The 18,640-nt window shown below is 42.5% G+C and overlaps 1 protein-coding gene across 1 annotated transcript; it reads left to right on the top strand.

Moving 5' to 3' along the window:
- Positions 1 to 251: 251 nt before the first annotated feature.
- LOC105455094 (calcium homeostasis endoplasmic reticulum protein) lies at positions 252 to 6,287 on the top strand. The gene is made up of 8 exons (XM_011698149.1): positions 252 to 490; positions 1,168 to 1,338; positions 1,992 to 2,652; positions 2,736 to 2,807; positions 3,233 to 3,638; positions 3,753 to 4,156; positions 4,291 to 4,656; positions 5,165 to 6,287. Exons 1-8 carry the CDS (start codon positions 472 to 474, stop codon positions 5,457 to 5,459), a joined length of 2,394 nt encoding a protein of 797 aa, XP_011696451.1. The 5' UTR covers positions 252 to 471; the 3' UTR covers positions 5,460 to 6,287.
- The last annotated feature ends 12,353 nt before the right edge of the window (positions 6,288 to 18,640 follow it).

The raw sequence follows: 18,640 nt of genomic DNA on the forward strand, positions 1-18,640 counted from the left end.
TGCATAAATGCATATAATCACATAGGCATAAAGAAAATTGTCCAATCATATTTCTGTTACAAGAACGAAACGGTAATTAAATTAAATGTTATAAAAAAATAATTATAACTGGTCAACATATTTTGGCCAAACATAGTTTATTCGAATGCGATGTGCACAGCAGGATGTGTGGCTGAAGTGTTCCGTGACCGAGTGCTCGAGAGAGAGAGCATCGAGACCAATCGAGACGCGACGCTCGTTGCCCGGTGGTGACGGTGATGTTGGCGGCACTGCCGGCCACCGCGAGGTCGTAATGGCGATTTCTAGCGCGTTGTCCGGTCCGCCGTGAGTGAGTGAATAATGCACCACGAAGCAGCGCCTCGTTTTTCGGCTGTACGGTGCGACAATCGAGCGATCGGACGGTACGTGCACGCTACGTTTTAACGGCGTAACTTTGACGGAACCGCCGACGATCGAGCGTCCCTCGCGAGGATGGACCAGGCACCCGCAGGTGAGCACGCCGATTCAGCCGCATAGGCGCGCGCTCTCTCTTTCTCTCTCTCTCTCTCTCTCTCTCTCTTTCTCTCTCGCACACGTTTCTTCTCTCGCGCACCTCGCCCCTCGCTCTCGCCCGCGAGAGCCGATACTTAATTAATTAACCCACGCATTCCGTCCCCACGCATTAACTACGAAAACACAATGCGAATCTTTTGCTTGCACACCTTGCCGTTTTGTTTGGCCTATCGTCGAGCGACTTTCTATGGGAGCAGAATAGTCAAATAATGCTCTTTCAAGTCATTGGTGTCCGGAGTTCATTAGGTTATTTATTTGTAAAAATCTACACGTCATTCAAACGTAGGTAATAAAGATAATAAAGGATTTTTACGGATAATTAATATAACGTTCGCTATTAATTTTACAGATATATACCTATATGGATTTTATTATAATGAATTCTTACTTTACTGAAGTTAATTTTTGTTATTTTTACAATAATTAGAATAATGTATATATAATTGTTTTATTTATACTACTTTTTATTTATACATTACTTTTTGTTTAGTTTTAATTTCAAGTATCTTCCAATGTTATCTATAACTAGAGTCTAGTTATTAGATTATAGATTCTAATTAGTTAAATGTTAATTTTGATCTGATTCTTGTCGTTCTTTTCACTTATATTATTCAGACACAGAATTACGGAACATCATAGACAAACTGGCGCAGTTTGTTGCTCGCAATGGGCCAGAATTCGAGCAGATGACAAAAAACAAGCAGAAGGACAACCCGAAGTTCGGTTTCCTGTTTGGGGGGGAGCACTTCAACTACTATCAGTACAAAGTGACTACAGAGCAAGCCAGTAAGTGGGACACATATCCCATTAGCAGCTACTGCGATTAAGAAGCATAAAAAAGCAGACCATGCTTTATTCAACCAGCAAAGGAATGACTTTGAAAAAGCGATACAGAGTCTGATTCTTCATCATTGCAAATATACAAAAAAAAAAAACAGTTATCCGTCGAATAGGAAACACTCTTCCTCTCAAGATTTTTGGGATTGCTATTTGTTAAGCGGAACACTTTTACACTAAAGACACCTTGCATTCCTTGGCCATGGCGATTTTGAGAAGAACGTAGTTTTAAGATTCTTGCTGGAGTTTATCTAACGTGAAAAATACATTGTCGCTGTATTGCTTCGATATGTGTGGGAAATACGACCCACCGTCCAAAAATAGCGTGCCCTGTAATATATCTTAGTACTGTAAAAATGCCAAAAAAAAGAAAAAAAAAAGAAAAGAAAAAAAAAGACTATAGTGCTCCCAAAAGATTTGCCGAATTTTCTGATACTATACTTCTCTCGTGTAAATGCCCAAGAATTTTCTTATATGCACCGATACAAGATAAGACTTCGCAGAAAAAAAAAACAGAATCGAACTATTTGTATACAAATTTTTCAAATATCGATTGACAAGGACTCAGCATCTCACAATAATCCACCGTCATTCGTTTACAGTTTTAAAGCAAAAAGGAATAAATCCAATGCAAAATGCAGACCCACGTTTAAACGTTTCGCAGCAGCAGCAAACAGCCGCAAACGCCGTCTCGCAGCCACTGAATAACGTCAATCTTGCGTCCGGTCTGAGTACGCAAAACAATGGAATAAATCCGGTAGTCGGGATTGGACCCCAGGTCGGAAGCCAGGGCGGTCCCGTTTTGCCTGGGCAGATCGGAGGACCGGGAAATGCAGGACCGCCGATTGGACCGGTTTCCGGCGCCATGGGAGGTGTGAATCCGCCGATCGCCGGTGTCGCGCAAGCGGTTAACATCGCGGGCCCGCCCGCGTGGCTGCAGAATGAGTTGGCGAATCTACAGTCGCAGCAGACGACGTTGCAGGAGCAAGTGAGACAGTCTGAACAGAACCTGGCTGCGCAGCATGCTGCGTTAATGGCACAACAGCAGGGAAGGGTAGAGGATGCTGTGAGGCAGGCACAGGAACAGGCTCTGCAAAATAGCGCGCAAAACACAAACACAGACTTGGCTGCATTTGACACGGTCCTACAACCGATCATCGATAGCTGCACGAAGGATAGCATAAGCGCAGGAAAGGCCTGGATACTTCAGCATTCGCTTACGTCGCAGAGTAATCAAGTTGTCGCAGATCATTTGCTGAAAAGGTATGCTTTAACATACATTTTTCATTATTTATGTGCGAAAAATATATTCGTTTTTTAATCCTCATCTAAATATTCTTTTCCAGAGTAATTCAGGGGACAACCTTCAGCCATAAGTTACATATTATTTATCTGGTGAATGACGTATTACATCATTGGTTAGTATAAACGTCCATATGTGATACATATCACATATGTATCATATATAGCACAAATTAATTGCAATCTGATCATAATAATCAAAATGGATTATTATTTTTAAATATTCAAAGTTATAATAAATTCTCAAAATAATTTCAATATAATGCTTACGACTGGTAGTTTTTTTTTTTATTTTTTTAAATAGTTATATTTATTTATATTTATAATTTTATAACATCAAATGAACAAAATGGATCATTTTTATTAAATATTCATAATTATAATCAATTCTCAAAAATAATTCCAATATAATTCTTATGACCGCTAGTTTTTTTTATTTTTTAAACATTTATATCTACAATTTTATATCAAACGATATTTCATAAACTAAAATGCCATATCACTAACTATGCACGAGATATATAATTGGATACTTCCTCAGTGCGAGAAAAAAGTCTATGGATCTTCGCAAAGCAATGGAAAGTGTTGTTGTCCCCATGTTCTGTAACACTTCACTAGCAGCATCGGAAGAGCAGCTCAATAAGTTAAATAAACTGTTGAGTTTGTGGGAATCAAAGAATAATTACTTTGACGAGGGCATCATAGATAAGTTGAAACAACCGAGCACATCCTGGTCAGAATACCAGGCTAATTTGGTAGCGCAATACGCCACGGCGATTACTCCTATTACAGCATCGACCAAACAGACATTCGATAATTATCAAGCGCAGCATCAAGCATTTGTTACTCACGCACTCAGACAGATCCAGAATATCGAACAGCAAAAGATGGCGATAGATCAGCAATTGAAAGCTCCGCCACCGCCGCCGCCGCCACCGCCTCAAATGGTAGTGCCATTTTTTCCCCTTTAAATATTTATATTTATGCTCGGCTCAGGCCTATTATACGTTCATTGTAAATGTTTATTATTTTTATATTTACGAAAACTTTTATTTGTGCAGAGTCAACAAAGTATATCAATACCGCCTAGTCATTCAGGTCCTCCAAACACGATGGGTACAGATGTGAATTTCAGTCAACCACCACCAGGATGGGGTGTCCCACCTTCGAACGAACCGCCGCCGTTTAGCAACGTTCCTCTGCCTGACTTCTCAAAACCACCGCCGGGTTTTGGACCACCTCCTGTTATTCACGAGCCCTCTGTTGAGGATTTAATGCCTAGTATGCCTTATTTCGAGCTTCCAGCTGGTTTGATGGTACCCCTAATAAAGCTGGAAGATGGTGAATACAAGCCGTTGGACCCAGATGCGATAAGACTTCCACCCCCAGCTCCGCCGAGTGACCGTTTAGTTGCAGCTGTAGAAGCATTTTATGCACCACCAAATCATGATTCTCCTAGAGATAGGTAAATACGAAAATTTTGTACATGTATAATAAGAAAAGAATGTAATAAAAATGAAAAGATATAAAAATATATGAATCGTTATACTTTTGTATATAGTTACTCTATGAATATATCATTTTCGATTTATATTACAGTGATGGATGGGAAAAATTAGGATTATATGAATACTACAAGGCGAAAAATGCCGCCCGCAAGCGTAAAGAAGAGGATATAACCGCTGGCATTAGGCAGAGATCGAAATCTCCATCGCCAATTTTACGACCGAGATCTAAGAGCCCTAGTCCTCCAAAGAAACGCTACCGGAGTAAGTCACGCAGCAGATCACGTTCCCGGTCGCGAGGCAGAAGTAGATCGAGATCGCCCGCGACCAATCACAGACGCAACAGTCGCAACAGCAATCACGTTAATCGAAGCCGAAGGAGAAGAAATAGTAATAAAGAACGCAGTCCCGATAGGAGAATGGATAGGCAGGATAGAAGTCCAACTCCTCCCAGTTTTCTGTAAGTGTTAACTTCTGTAACGTAGAATGAAATATACTAATTCCGGAAACAGATTACTATCCGAATCTCGTAACGCCTCCACTCAATTTTCAACTCTCCAATCAATATTTCACGAAACTGAGGCATATACGAGATAAAGGTCGCGGATTGAACTTGGGACTCGCTGACTGCGAACCGATCGCTCTCACACAGAGCTATGCGTTATCTTATTAACTTCTGCAATGTTGTCGTTTTCACGTCTTGTTTGTCTCTTTTTAGCTGGTTCCACATTAGTTGCATCGCAGCGTCGCAAACGTTGTGATCCGGTAGAGATCCAGTCAACGTTAAGCTAGCTCGACGCTGATTGGATCACAACGTTTGCGACGGTGCGATGCAACTAATGTGGAACCAGCTTTTTGCAACAATGAATCGTAATCTTCGAATGTATCTTTTCTTTGTATATCCTCATTTTCTATTTTCCAGCAATAATTGTCTTATTATAGACAATTTCGTTTTGTATTACTTTCAGTGGTTCCACTTATAGCAAAGCACCGCAAGAGATTAGCCTGGACGAGAGTAATAAAGGGCATCAATTGCTCAAGAAAATGGGCTGGAGCGGTGCTGGTCTCGGAGCCAACGAGCAAGGCATTGAGGCGCCAATTTCAGGAGGCGAGATTCGGGATAAGAACGATCAATACAAAGGAGTCGGTATCAATCTGAACGATCCGTACGAGACCTTCCGAAAAAACAAAGGCCAAGCGTTCATCACCAGAATGAAGGCTAGGGCGGAGGAACGAGCTGAGGAGAGAGGGGAACGTGATTGAACACCATTAATAGATTGCCGAATGTTTACGATACTTTGTGAATGGGACGAGTATCTGGCACGAGATATCATCAGGAACGATATCTCGTTCTACATTAGGAATCTATTCACAGTTCTAAAAAAAAAGGTATGCTATCGCCTATGAGGGTTGATTTTAAAGATCAACGTACTTTTTTGACTTTGAAACAGTTGTCTTTCAATTCTGAATATACACATATACACACGTCGTCGATTTTAGACTATTGCAGGTGAACGCTGATTATTTTACATTGAAATCGCACTGATTGTTTTTTTATCAGGAGCTATCTTAATCACATTCTTACAATTAAGCGACGATTAATTAATATTGTGTGAGATTAAATTGTACATTTTTAAGTAAAATTATAAACATGATTAGCATTTGTTTCAAGTTTAATGTATGAGCTAAAAAAAAAATGAAGCAAATACTAAATCTTGTTACAAGTTCGAATGAAAGATTAATCGGATTTATAATTGCATAATCTTATATTGGAAGTATTTAAAACAATTTACAAAAGCGCGCAATCAACGTGCTGCCGGCAGAAAAATCTTCCTATTTAATATATTAATTATATTCCACACATGATAGTGATTAAATTTTTTCCATTGATCATCCATTATTGAGATGATAGGGACGATACGCGACTCATAGCATGTATAGAAGTACAATTCGTTTTGTGCCGTAAAATAACATGGGCGTAAGATACGCGTGAGAAGTAAGAATATTTGTATTTAGTAAGTTAACAAATGATTATATTGGATACACACTGAACGATAGCTCAAGAATAAAAACTGTACATTTATTACGAAAGTGAATGCGCTACCGTCACTATTTCCTCTGTTTCCTCTTCCTGAATACTAAGTATATTCGAACCATGAGAGAGAAGAGAAAACATTTGAAATCAGTTAATCCCAAGATCAAATTTTATCATATGATTTTTATCAAAAATCACTAGAACGCATCACTTGCTATTATTTTCTTTTGTCAATCAACCAGATACGTATAAAATAATTTTATGTTTAAAATCGCATTTTAAACTTCATATAATTTATAATTCGTTTTAGGTTTCATGATAGAGTTCTCTCTAATTTTATATGCCGTACATTAAGTGGAATTCTATCCTGAATTCTAACCCAAATTGTAGATCGTCCAAAGTGAAACTTATATATAGCTCGTTTCTTTTGTTACATTCTCGCAGTTTTATAATTCGTCCTCATGTTTCTTCATGCTGTTAAAATATGCAAGAGGCTTTTGACTCTCGCGCCAGTAAAATCACAGACATCGCGATAATTAAGTTTTACATATGAGAATTCTCTTTTAGATAAAGTAAGATAAGGCGGAGCGAGACAAAACTGTTCTAATTAAAAGGAGAATATCACGCGTCGTAATAGAGCGTTCTTCGACCGCTCGTCGGCTCGTAGTAGGCGTCCCATTATCGCGCGTCACGTGCGTGCACGAGTCTCTAAAAGAATGGAAGAAAAAACGGAGAGGAGCCTCGTTTAAAACTGGCTGCGAACGGCTCGGCGAGTGACCGGGTACAAGTTAATCGCGAGTCGCCTTCTTGAACTCCCCCAGCGGCAGTCTGATATCGAAACCGACTAAATCCAACGGCGAACCGGTTTTCCCGTGACGATAGTGACGTGCGGGGCCCCGGCCGTCACGTCGAGACGAGAGACGTAAACAAAGCCGGATGATCGGCCGGCCATTACGCGCCGCTGTCACAACACCCGCGAATTCTTTTTCGACGTCGTATATATCGCGAGATATACGCGTGATCTCTCTTGTACGCGAAAGTTTCGCAGATTGCGCAGAATCTTAACCCGCTGCCCTGGCGGGCTTATCACGCGAAGCAAAAATAGATCTTTCGCGCGTAAAACCGATGATGATATATCACATTTTCGCGATGGAAAAATTGTAACACTGAAAAAGATATTGGTTTATCAGAGAAACGTACGTGTGTATAAAAATTGTGTGGGTGTATTTGTGTGTGTGGTGGGGGGGGGGAGGGGGGAGGGTGTGCTCGCGTGCAGGATGTATAAAAAATCAGCTCTATAAAATGAAGCTAATGATAATATTTAATTAATTAGTAGATATTTCTTTTCAAATTGTATCACGGCGCTTAAATTAACAGTGCTGATAAGTTGATATGTAAATATAAAATTACCTTATGAGTTATATATTTAGGACCTAATTTTTTATATATCCTGTATAGGTATATATATATATATAAATTTTTTTTTTATATATGTATATAAAAATATTTTATACACGCATAAAAGGAAAATATCTCCGGTTTTAACGGTCAAACTATATGCCAGTATGTTTTAGATACAAAAGGAAAGAGAGATAAAAATGTTACATAAAATCCGCACAGAAGCTTTAAAAGTTATATAATTGAAAAAGTATAGAATATTTGAAAAACAATAACAATAGTGTTTTTGTTCTATGTGATTCAGGCTACGATATTTCCACTATTAATTCATTGCAAAATATTGGCTAATTCTTGTGTTAACATTTTTTTCGTTTTTTTAAATCATGGAACATACTGGGAACAGTCGTTAAACTTGAGAAAACCTGTATATAAAAGAGAGAATGTGACTTTGAATTCGAAGTCAATTTTCTTACAAGGCGAATTTGATCGAAAATCTTTTTCTCTGCTGCAACTTTTCAATCTTTGACAGCAAACGCTGTTGTTTGAAATTAAGCCCCGAGTTAAAGTTACTCGAGACTAGCTGAAAGTAGATTTTATCTGTTTATATAGATTACACAACTTTGATACACGCTATAACCATGCAGTACTAAAATATATGGTCTGTCATATGAGATATCGGATATTCTATCTCGCTACAGATAGTCCGTTCAGTTAAGGAGAGTGGGCTTTAAAACGTAATGATACGTTCTGTCTGACTCTATCGTATTTCACAACTTAATCCCCAATGTCGCTGACATTGCTGAAAATTTGATAAAAGAAATAAAAAGAAACGATTTAATAATATGAGAATATATATCTACAATAATTTTCTGATTATGTGAAAGATTTCATTTTTAAGACACGTGATATACGAGAGTGATCGCGCACACGTTCTTGTGTGACTAATCGTGCACGATCACGAGGGTGTAGGAAGTCGGTAATTATTCTCTCGTAGAGTCAAGGATTCGCGGAAGGCATTTCGTTTCATGAAACCGATATTAGCACGTGCCGACGGCGACTGGGCGTATCGACGTCTCTCACCCGCGTCCGCGTATGTATTAATAACGTACTCGGTGTACGTGCGCGAACGTGCCGGCCGGTTCTCAACGTGATTGATACAATTGACCGAACCGCGGGGAAAGAGGAGACGCGGCCGCGGGAGCGGTCACGTTCGGGCATCGGGTCGCGCGTGATCCGGGCCGCCGCGGGGAATTCCGGAGTCCCGAAACGCGAAAACGAGAAGATCGCGCGAACGTAAGCCGACGATCTGTATCGGAAACTCACGTTTCCATTGATCGCGTTATCGCGCGCGCGTTATCGCAGGGGTCCGCTCCGCGTTTCGTGAGAAACGCATACGCGATACGAGATGCGGTGCGTGCGGTGCGTGCGATTACGCGGCGCGATACGTGCGGATGCGTGCGTGCAGAGTATACGTGCGTGCGCCCGTGCGACCGTTGCGGCACGTTCGGGGCAAACGTGACGCCGGGCACGAAAAGAAATACGCCCGGCGGGCGCCGATAAGAAGCCGATTACGTCGACGGTTGTTTGGCCGGCGCGGCGGATGCGCGCCGATGGACGGTTAGGCATTATTCCTGGAACGTCGTGGCTTCGTGGGCTCTCCGTGGCCGCTCGCGCTGTCGTTCACAGAAGCGCGGGATAAAAATCGCAGCGTCGCCAGAAGAACGCTCTACCGAGAAGCGCTACTCGAGGAAAAAAAAAAAAGAAACGAGCCTGATAATTTTAAGGAGATACTTTTAGACGTGACACTTTTTTCCCTCCGCGTACGTGTGAATCGTTTTTTAATTAATCTCTTCCTATCAGCTCGTCAGGGAATATTGTCGCGGCTATTTTTATTCAAGAATTTTTACGCTTTAAACGTTAGACCAAGAAAATTGTGAATATGGTCTCGCTAGGGAAGGAAAAGTCCGTACGGGATAGTTCTTGGGCGGTACAACGCAAATTGACATTTCTGAAAGGGAGTTCAAACTGCTCTCCCTCTGACCTTTCGGCGCGCATCATTAATGAAGCAGACATCTAATTTTATGGCGCGTGTTATAATACACGGCGGCAATCGTGCTGTGTTTTATCGTTGGCTATTTATGGCCGCGCGGAATACGGTTTCTCACGGAGAGCTAATCTTTGCGACCTCTAAGGCGAATGTAGCCTGCATAACAACGCTGTATAAACAACAGCTCTATATGCAGCAACAACTCTTACACATATTTTTTTTTAATTAATAGATATGGGACGATTTTTTTTTTGTAAATACGTGCAAGGAATTTTTTCAGATGAAAGTTTTACTGCTACTATATTTCATTAAAAAATGTCCAACAAATTTTAGTCTCACAATCAATTATTCGTTCTCGAGGAGCACTTTATCGCAAACTTGTTCTTTTAATATATGCGTGCGTATATTCTTTTTATTACAGTATTATGAGGAATTTTAAAAAATTCGGCGGCGTAAAAACGAGGCGTACAATTTCGACTCGCCGTTTATTGCGGGGATTAGAAGTATTTTTTTTGTTTAGGCGTGGCATTGAGTGGCAGCTGCCGTCGTTTGTCAGATAAGTGAACACGCGCCAGTAGATATCACCTACACGCGGCGACCGCGCTATACCTACTTTCGAAAACTAAATCGCATTCTACCACGAGCGACCTCGTACTGTGGCTGTCTCGTAAGAACCGGATCTCGTAGGTACTCCAGACGCGTATTTAGGGCGGAAGTGCAAGTCTGGCGACTTTTAACTGGTGGTCACGGCTCTGCCGTTCGATTCCTTTTACGGACTGCAGCCACGTCGAGAGCACGCGCGAGATAATCTATTCATGAAATGAACGTTCCACATTGCTTATTCTTCTCATCGCGACCATACTAATTCATTCAAAATTTAGCGAAACATTAAGGAAGCTCGGGGAAGCGTAAATTTCGTTTTGCAAAAAATGATATTTCGCTGAATTTATATGAGCCGAACTAGAATGCGTAAGTTAAAAAGTTGTTGTGAAACGTGAATAGAGAGAAGCGCGCAAAGGCCCTTTTAAGAATTTTTTAATATAATACTTAATCGATGATATATAATAACAAATAATAATTATGTAAAAAAAAGATTGTAGAATTTAACAACAGTTAACATGTAAGTCGACAAATGCATGTAAAAAGCAAGATAATAACGATATTATTGTCCTGAATCTTGAAGCCTAAATGAAAAATCTGAGAATTTATAAAAAAATTTACGTAACAGTAAAAGAATTATATGACAGACTAACAGAGTGAAACAAGAAATAAGGCAGAGAAGGGTGGCAAATCGAGAATAGCAAAAAGAGGAAAGCTAACAAGACCGAATGAGGCAGTGAATTAAAATATTATACAGCAATTCAGAAGGTGAAAAGGAGGAGAATAACTTTTATAAATTTTAGAAAGCGAAACGGTATCTTTAGATAAACATAGATAAACGTATATCGTTTATCTGCATCTCACTGCTTACTCATTGCTAATGCTGCTCCGTTTTGTGCCGCATGTCTTGCACTTAATTGCAGCTACTCTAGCCAGAAACTACCGCAGTTATTGTCGCCGTTAATTGCGATAATCGTCGTTAATTGTGCGACCTGGACGTCTTTTACGACGCGCTTGTTGCACCCGCTCGTTGCAGTGCAAGTATCTTTCTGGGAAGAAGTTCAAGCTGCTCTTGTTCGCAAAACTTCTAATTTCTGTCTGAAGAAAGTGATGCCAGAAAAAAAAATATAATTATTGCAACTCTCATTTTTCTAAAATATAGCGATAAGGTTGAGTAATGTGTTGCTACTCGGTATTATTAGTATAAATGACAAAAATGATAACAATGTTCTCGCAAATGATATGAGTGATAGACAACCAAGTGCAAGAGTGTTTTCGCAATTTAGGTAATACGCGATTTGAAACACTGATATCACAGAAATTATTTGTTAAGTGATCAAATAATTTGTAATATTTTTTAGAAATTATATACGTTAAAAAAAAAGAGTACCTGTACACTTTATCTGCCTTTGAAATTATTTTATACAGTATAGAAAGAATCATTGCCATGTGTTTCATAGAACACGTTATTTCCGTTTGTATTTCTCTTTTGTATAAAAATTCGAAAAAAAGGACATAGTGTACAAATACTTTTTTTTTATTCACCGTATAATTCTCGTAGAAATACAGTACAATGGAAGGAAAGATTTGTAATCATCGGGAAGGAGTTCATTAATGTCTATCGGGTTTCAACTTTTTCGCGCAGCCACGTCCTCCGTACCGAGAACCAGTCTTTCGTATCCGCGCACGGATACGCATTGGAAACGGCGGTGACGGAAAGGAGGCAGTCACGGGAATCATGACGGTGCACCGCGCGAGGAGCGCTCCCGCTCCGTGCGAAGCGGGCGAGAGCGCGCGGAAAGGTGTGGGTCGGCGCGCGTGAAGAGGGGTCGAGGGGGAGGAATGTTCAGACCGCGTTACATTCCACGTGATCGGGGAGAAGGGCACGCCTCGGCCGCGCGGAGTCACGCGCGCGACCACGCGTTCACCCTTCCCGACACGTGCACGCAATGTGTGTGCACCGCGCGCGGCGCGATCGGGCTAGCGTTCCGCTGCGATACACGGCGCGGCGGCGACGGCCGCGGCGGAACGGTGTGCCCGATGACATCGTCATCGGTGCGGTTTATTGCGCAAATTGCGGCACGCTTGTGAGACTCGCCCCGTCCCGTCGCGCCGCGGCCACCGCCGCCGTCGTCGTCGTCGTCGTCGTCGTTGCGCTCGCGCGGGCTTGCATAATACGGGAAAGTAGATGGAAAATAGTTCGGGCTATGCGCGAGGCGCACGCGGCCTCGTACATTTTCCATCGGTCGGACGCGCGCGCGATTACGAGGCCGCGCGCGGAGCGTCGTGAACGCCTCGAACGCGCGCTACATATTTGCCGAGCGATCCGCGCGTGTATTCGACTTTTCGATCTCGCGCGGAGACGCTCGGCGCGATGAATAAAAATTTGACGAGATATTTTTTTGCACAATAAGAGATGATATAGGCGATAAAGATGGACGATAAAGAGTGTCTTATCTGCCTTTCAAGAATGGTATAACCATTCTTGAACGACAGAATATTTTTGATAATAAAAAGAATTGATAAATAATAAAGAATAAGCGTGAGTTAATAAGTCTACGTGATTATTTTGTAAATTGTAACATACAGGACAGAATCTTGAAATTTCTGTGAAATAAGATTTTATTGAGTTTCTATGTTCTTTTCGGATTTTTTAATTTTTTTAATTTCGCAGATGCAATTTAGTTTAAACTTATTCACATCGTTTCACGCAATAATTGTCTTTCTTTGAGGCATATTGTTAAAATTGATAAGAGATTTTAAAGCAATCGTTTTTGTGTGAAAAACTGTCCTACATCGCGATAACGTTGCTTCCACTTCCCTCCCACCAGCTTCTCTTTCTCTCGCATTTTTTCCCCGCTTTCCGTCTCTGCGTCGGAATGCAACGCAGGTATTTAACGAGGACGCGATACGCAACGACAGTGTTCCGTACCTGTCGCGCATCGAGCGAGCGAGCGAGCGCGCGGAATTGCAAAGCGCACCTTGTTCCACCGAAGAGGTCGACACGGATTCCGTTGTCGGCCGTGCATGGGGAAGGGGGAAGAATGCCTGTTCGCGCTGCATTTAGCTACGAGCGGCACGCTTTTGCCCTCGAGCAAATTTATCCAACCCTTTCCTTCCTGAGAAACGTGCAAAATATATCTTCTCATATAACTCGATACCGTTATCATGTAACAAGTTACGTGACATTTTTCATTCTTGCTATTATTATCGTGTTACAGAGAAACTCTAAATATAATAATTTTTTAAATAAAAATCATATTAACAACGAATACGTGACATTTCGCGTGTTATTATCGTTATTGCAGATATCTATCTATACAAATATTTATTCCATGTTTGTGGAAAATTTAAATTTAATTGAATGTCTAAAGTGAGTATCGCACTTGTTTTGTGGAAAAAATTTTTTCAGAAAATACGTACAGTCACATCGAGTCACACCCGCGTTCTCTCTTGTACACATCGAGAAAGCCGATCGAGACAGAGTTTTCGTAGGCGCGTGTCAAGTTCTACGCGATTAAGCACGCCGCCTGCGCCGGCGAGATTAAAGCTCGACCGGCAATTAAAAGTAAGTCGATAGAAAGAGCGGTCGCGCGGCCGTAATGGCACGTGCGGCTTTTTCGTTTCCGTTTCGAAAGCGCCGCGCGCGGCCGCGTATAGGCCGCGGGGCCAACACGCGCCGGACTAGAAAGCGCCGGTATTTTACCCGAGATTATGTAAACTAAACTACACGCGCGCGCGCGCGCGCGCTCCGCTCTCGTCGGAGGATGGTCATTTAAAGGTGACGCGATGAATAATCGCTCGCGGAAGAGCCGGGCGCCGTTATGTCACGCATCTATCCGCGCATAAGTGTCTTCGCCCGTACAGCGAAGTTGTTACGCGTCACTTTTCCTCGCCCGTGAGAAATCATTAATGTCTCAAAGATTCTTAATATCTCTACATTCTATATATTTGCTCTATTTGTAGCGGTAAAATGTATCGTTATTATCATCGTTGTTTTAAGGAAGTTTTAGGAAAACTATAGGAACGATAAAGTGAAAGTAAATTACCCTAACTGTCGAACGAAAAGGGATTCTCTTTTTATCGTTGCAGTTGATTTAAATCGTTTAAAGCGTAAAGCGTGTGATCCACATCGTCGTATCTTGCAATCGGATACAAAAGATACGAGTGCAGCGAATCTTCTTCCACGGCACAATTTAATACTGCGGATACGTTCCTTTTTTCTCCCCATTTAAAAATAGTCTCGCGAAAATTAGAGCGTTGAATTGATCATGCGATCTAATGAATTATAAGCATCCTTCTTCTGGTTTCTCTTCCTCGCTCCCGCGCGCGCTGCGCCGAAATCGCTGCAGGAGAGAATTTGAGAACCGACGAGGCGACGGATTTAGCGAGGGAATCTGATATAAGTGGAAATGGACGATCTTCTCTCTTCTCTTAGTCGACGGGCCGCGACAAAGTAGGTAGATACGAACTTGACGTATTGCGAACGTAATACGAACGTAAGGGGCGCGCGACCGACCGGCGCGAAAATAGCCGGACTTTATCCTGCGCGCGACACCGCGTGAAAATAAACGCGATCTGTGGCAACTACGGGCTATTCTTAATCCGGGGCCTCGCCTATTACGCGCGACGCACGCGTCCACCTTTAATGCGATTCGCTGACGAATAGTCGAGACTCCCCTTCCGGTCCGTTTATAAACGGATCTTTTCCAGGAAAAAAATACGCGACGCTCATGAGCGTCATTCCAGCATTCCTGTAATTCGAAAAATCGTCGCGGAGAATGTTTATTTCTTTCTCTCTTTCTCTCTCTCTCTCTCTCTTTCTCTCTCTCTCTCAAACATTCGCTTTTGTAAATTAATCCTTGTATGGTGCACGGTACCTATATTTTTAACACCGTTAAATGGGTCATTCGTGTCCGAGTCAATTTTAACAATGTCAAAATGTACGAAAAGTTCTGAAAAAAATTCGTACAGGCTTTAGTTAAAAGCTTATAGAGATTACTAATTTTTAGAAAGTTAGAAAACAGAAATTATTGCTCAAACATTTTATTAATAAAAAAATTTAAATAAAATATTTTAGCAGCAAAGCTTTAAAGCCTTTCTTTTTAGAGATTTAAAAAAGTCGAAGAAGTAACATAGATATATGAACAAAACCACGTGTGTCATTTAATAATGGACAGACATTAAATTATAAACATGCACTATAAACTCGTCTTTACAACACGACATCCTGTTTTACCGCTGCTTGCGAGGATTTTTCTTGTCTGTGCGTGGCGCACTTTGCGCAACTATTTTCGCGTTTAAAACGAAACGATCACCGGACGCCTCTCGCTTAGCGCTTTCCTTCAACGTTGACACGTACGCGAGCAGCTGTTGAACCTGTAGTTCCGGATCCTGCCTGTGAGACGAGCCAATTTAAATTCCTTCGTCGGCGCCCGACGGAGGCCCTCTCCTCTATGCGCCGACCGGAATGAAATTATGCGCCGCTTAAACGGCGACCGTTTAAGCGCCGTCGCCGTCGTCGTCTCGGGCTACGTGACTTTTTAGCTTGAAAGCCAGGCAGGAATGCGCGGCAATAAATATCGACGTGCCTCTAAATCAGGACGGTGACATTCCCCCCCTGACGATTCTCTCGACGTTAATACATTAAGATTGCGCTCAAAGTGAAAATTGCAGGCGTTAAATTGTATGTTAAAACGAGAACAAATTTGAACAAAAAACCTATTCGTTTTACCGCAAAATTTTGTCGAGGAATTCGATACAGTTTTAAATTTTCGTAAACCGAAGGGCGACTCTCGAGGCGTCGAGAGTTTCTCGCGACGGAAAAATGCTCGGATTTGAAAAATACCATGCAATGCCGAGCGATATAAATACGTCTGTCGCTGTTGAACATCGGGAGGGAGAAGGGGCCGAGCCTTCCGTCGATCATCGGATACCTTGTAAAACCGCCCGTGTCCCTCGCCCGTCCGCTCGCGCTTTGTCCTTGGCGAATTAGAACATTCGCTCGCGCGGCGCGTAATTATAGCGCTCGCGCTCGTCACGTTCGCGCGACGTTCCCTTCTCGTCCTGGTATTTCGACTCCCGCGCCGCGCGCGAAGCGGCAAGGCGACAACGCCCTGCGAAACCCATATAGGTCCTCGCGTTCCCAAGATGCAGCGCTCTCCTGCGGCCTACGGTATACTTGAACCTGAAAGGTTCCACGGGTGGAGTGCACGCGCGCGTTCTCTCCCTCGCCAACCCGACGTCCGTCGCGTCGGTCGGGAGGACGTAAGCCGCCCGACCCTTTATTCGCCCCAATAGAATTTCTCACGCCAGAAATAGTGGTGCTCGCGTGTGGGCGGGACGTGCACGTGCTGCGCGCACAAACTTAGAGAGCGCGTCATATTTATACCCGAGCCACGATCAATCGTTCTTTCACAAGCCGCGTTACGTTATAAGATGCTTGCCGTTCGACGTCACTCGCTCCTCACCATCGTGACACACAGCGTGGACTGAGAAAGTCTGCTTTTTTCCATTTAATGTCAGCGATAGCCCCTCTCTCTCTCTCTCTCTTTCCGAATATTTTTTTCAATCCATCGAAAATTTTGGCAAATAAACAGGAAGGAGACTCGAAATTACCATTAAAGATAACGGATAAGTACAAAGTCTAAATAATGTATATATATATATATATATATATATATATATATATATTAAAAAAAAAACTAAACGAAAAGAGAAGTAAAAAAAAATTTACAAGACTGTAAATAATGTTGCAGACAAACAACTTAAATTTCAAGATTATCAGCGCTAATCGGAATTTACATATGAGCAAAACAAACTTAGAGACCTTACCGCTTATGTCATGTGCCGAAAAATCATAAATTATTTATTTCCATGTTAAACAATTTAAACACGTTTTTGTTTGATGCGAAAAAAAGCGATTAGAGGAGCTCTCGATGTCGAGAAATCGTTGCAAAACGCAGTCGGACCCGAGTCCCGAGTCAAAAGACAACCGCGCAAAATGCCATCTCGAAACGAAAGGGACAGAAAGGGATATGCGGTCGGAACGTAATCAGTTCGCACGAGAGAAAGAGAGCGAGTTCGTATGTACAACGTACATGCATATATGCGAAAGGAGTAGCCCGGAGTAGCCGCGACGACGAGAAAGGAGAACCGACGGCCGGCGGAGCGGCTGCGGTGAAGAGAGGGAGACAGAGACGGAGTAGAGCGAGAGAGGAAGGGATGGAGCGGCGAGCGCGTGACAGGACACGTGATCGGGAGCACACGGTGCTCGCGTGACCGGCCCCGTGACGTCACGCGCACGTGTCGCATAGCGTGGTAACCGCGCCGCACGCTTCCCACTCCGGCCGGCCGCCCCAACGGCTCGCAGCTCACCTTCCTTGCACCCTCTCTTGTCCCCTCCCCCCCTCTGCGCTACCCTTTCCTTTCCCCCTCTCCCTCCCCCCTGCCCCTCGTCCCCCGTCGAAACGCGAGAATTGTGGCTCCGTGTCTTGGTCAGTAGCGTCGCGAGTCCCCACTTCGCCCCCACGGGCGAAGACTTTCACCTGGAAAGTCCTGATATTTTTCTTTCTCTTTCTCCCCTTTTTTCCCCTTTTTTTTCGCACGCGAGCTGCACCTTACGTCGCCCGATGTATTTGCATCATCGGTCGGCGGTTACGAGACGCGACACGGCGATGCCTGTGCAGTTAAGGCTCGATAGTCCACTTGAAAGCCGCTCGCACGTTTACTTGGAAGTGGTACGTAACATGCATTCGCTATTTATACCTGTCAATCGCGTCGACATAATTATTTTTCTCGCGAATTAGATAACCCTTCGAGGCACGCACGGAATTGCGGGGCGCGTACGAATCAACTTTGATCGATCTTAAAGCCGACATTCTCTCTCACGTTTTTTACAAAGAGTCTGACTGCACTCTGCGAAATTATGAATTTTTTAATTAATAGAATTTTCGTTTTTCCTCTTTAGAAAAGCACATATTGTGATATTTTGACTCACACTCATTCTGATATTAGATATTTTGTTATTATTGGAGTTTACACGTTCGAGAATGCTCGTTACGATGATAAAATTCGTGATTTTAGCTTAGAATCTATCGGCGTCTATCGGTACCTAGGATCGTTTTTCAATGTCACCGATATTACGAAACAATGTTGCATCGATCTCCGAGCGATACGATATCACGCAATTAGATGAAAAACGGAGGTTTAGAAGTGTCGCTAGACTTATCGAACTTACGTCATTTTTTTCTATATTATTTCTTGTTAAATATGTACGCAATAATTTGTATATACGAAGGGAAGCTCTGAACCTTCTCTCTTTCTCTCTCGCATATTAATTTGATTGCGAAAATTACTCCACTA

Source organism: Wasmannia auropunctata, unplaced genomic scaffold, assembly GCF_000956235.1.
Source record: "Wasmannia auropunctata unplaced genomic scaffold, wasmannia.A_1.0 LD335939.1, whole genome shotgun sequence".
NCBI classification, from domain to species: domain Eukaryota; kingdom Metazoa; phylum Arthropoda; class Insecta; order Hymenoptera; family Formicidae; genus Wasmannia; species Wasmannia auropunctata.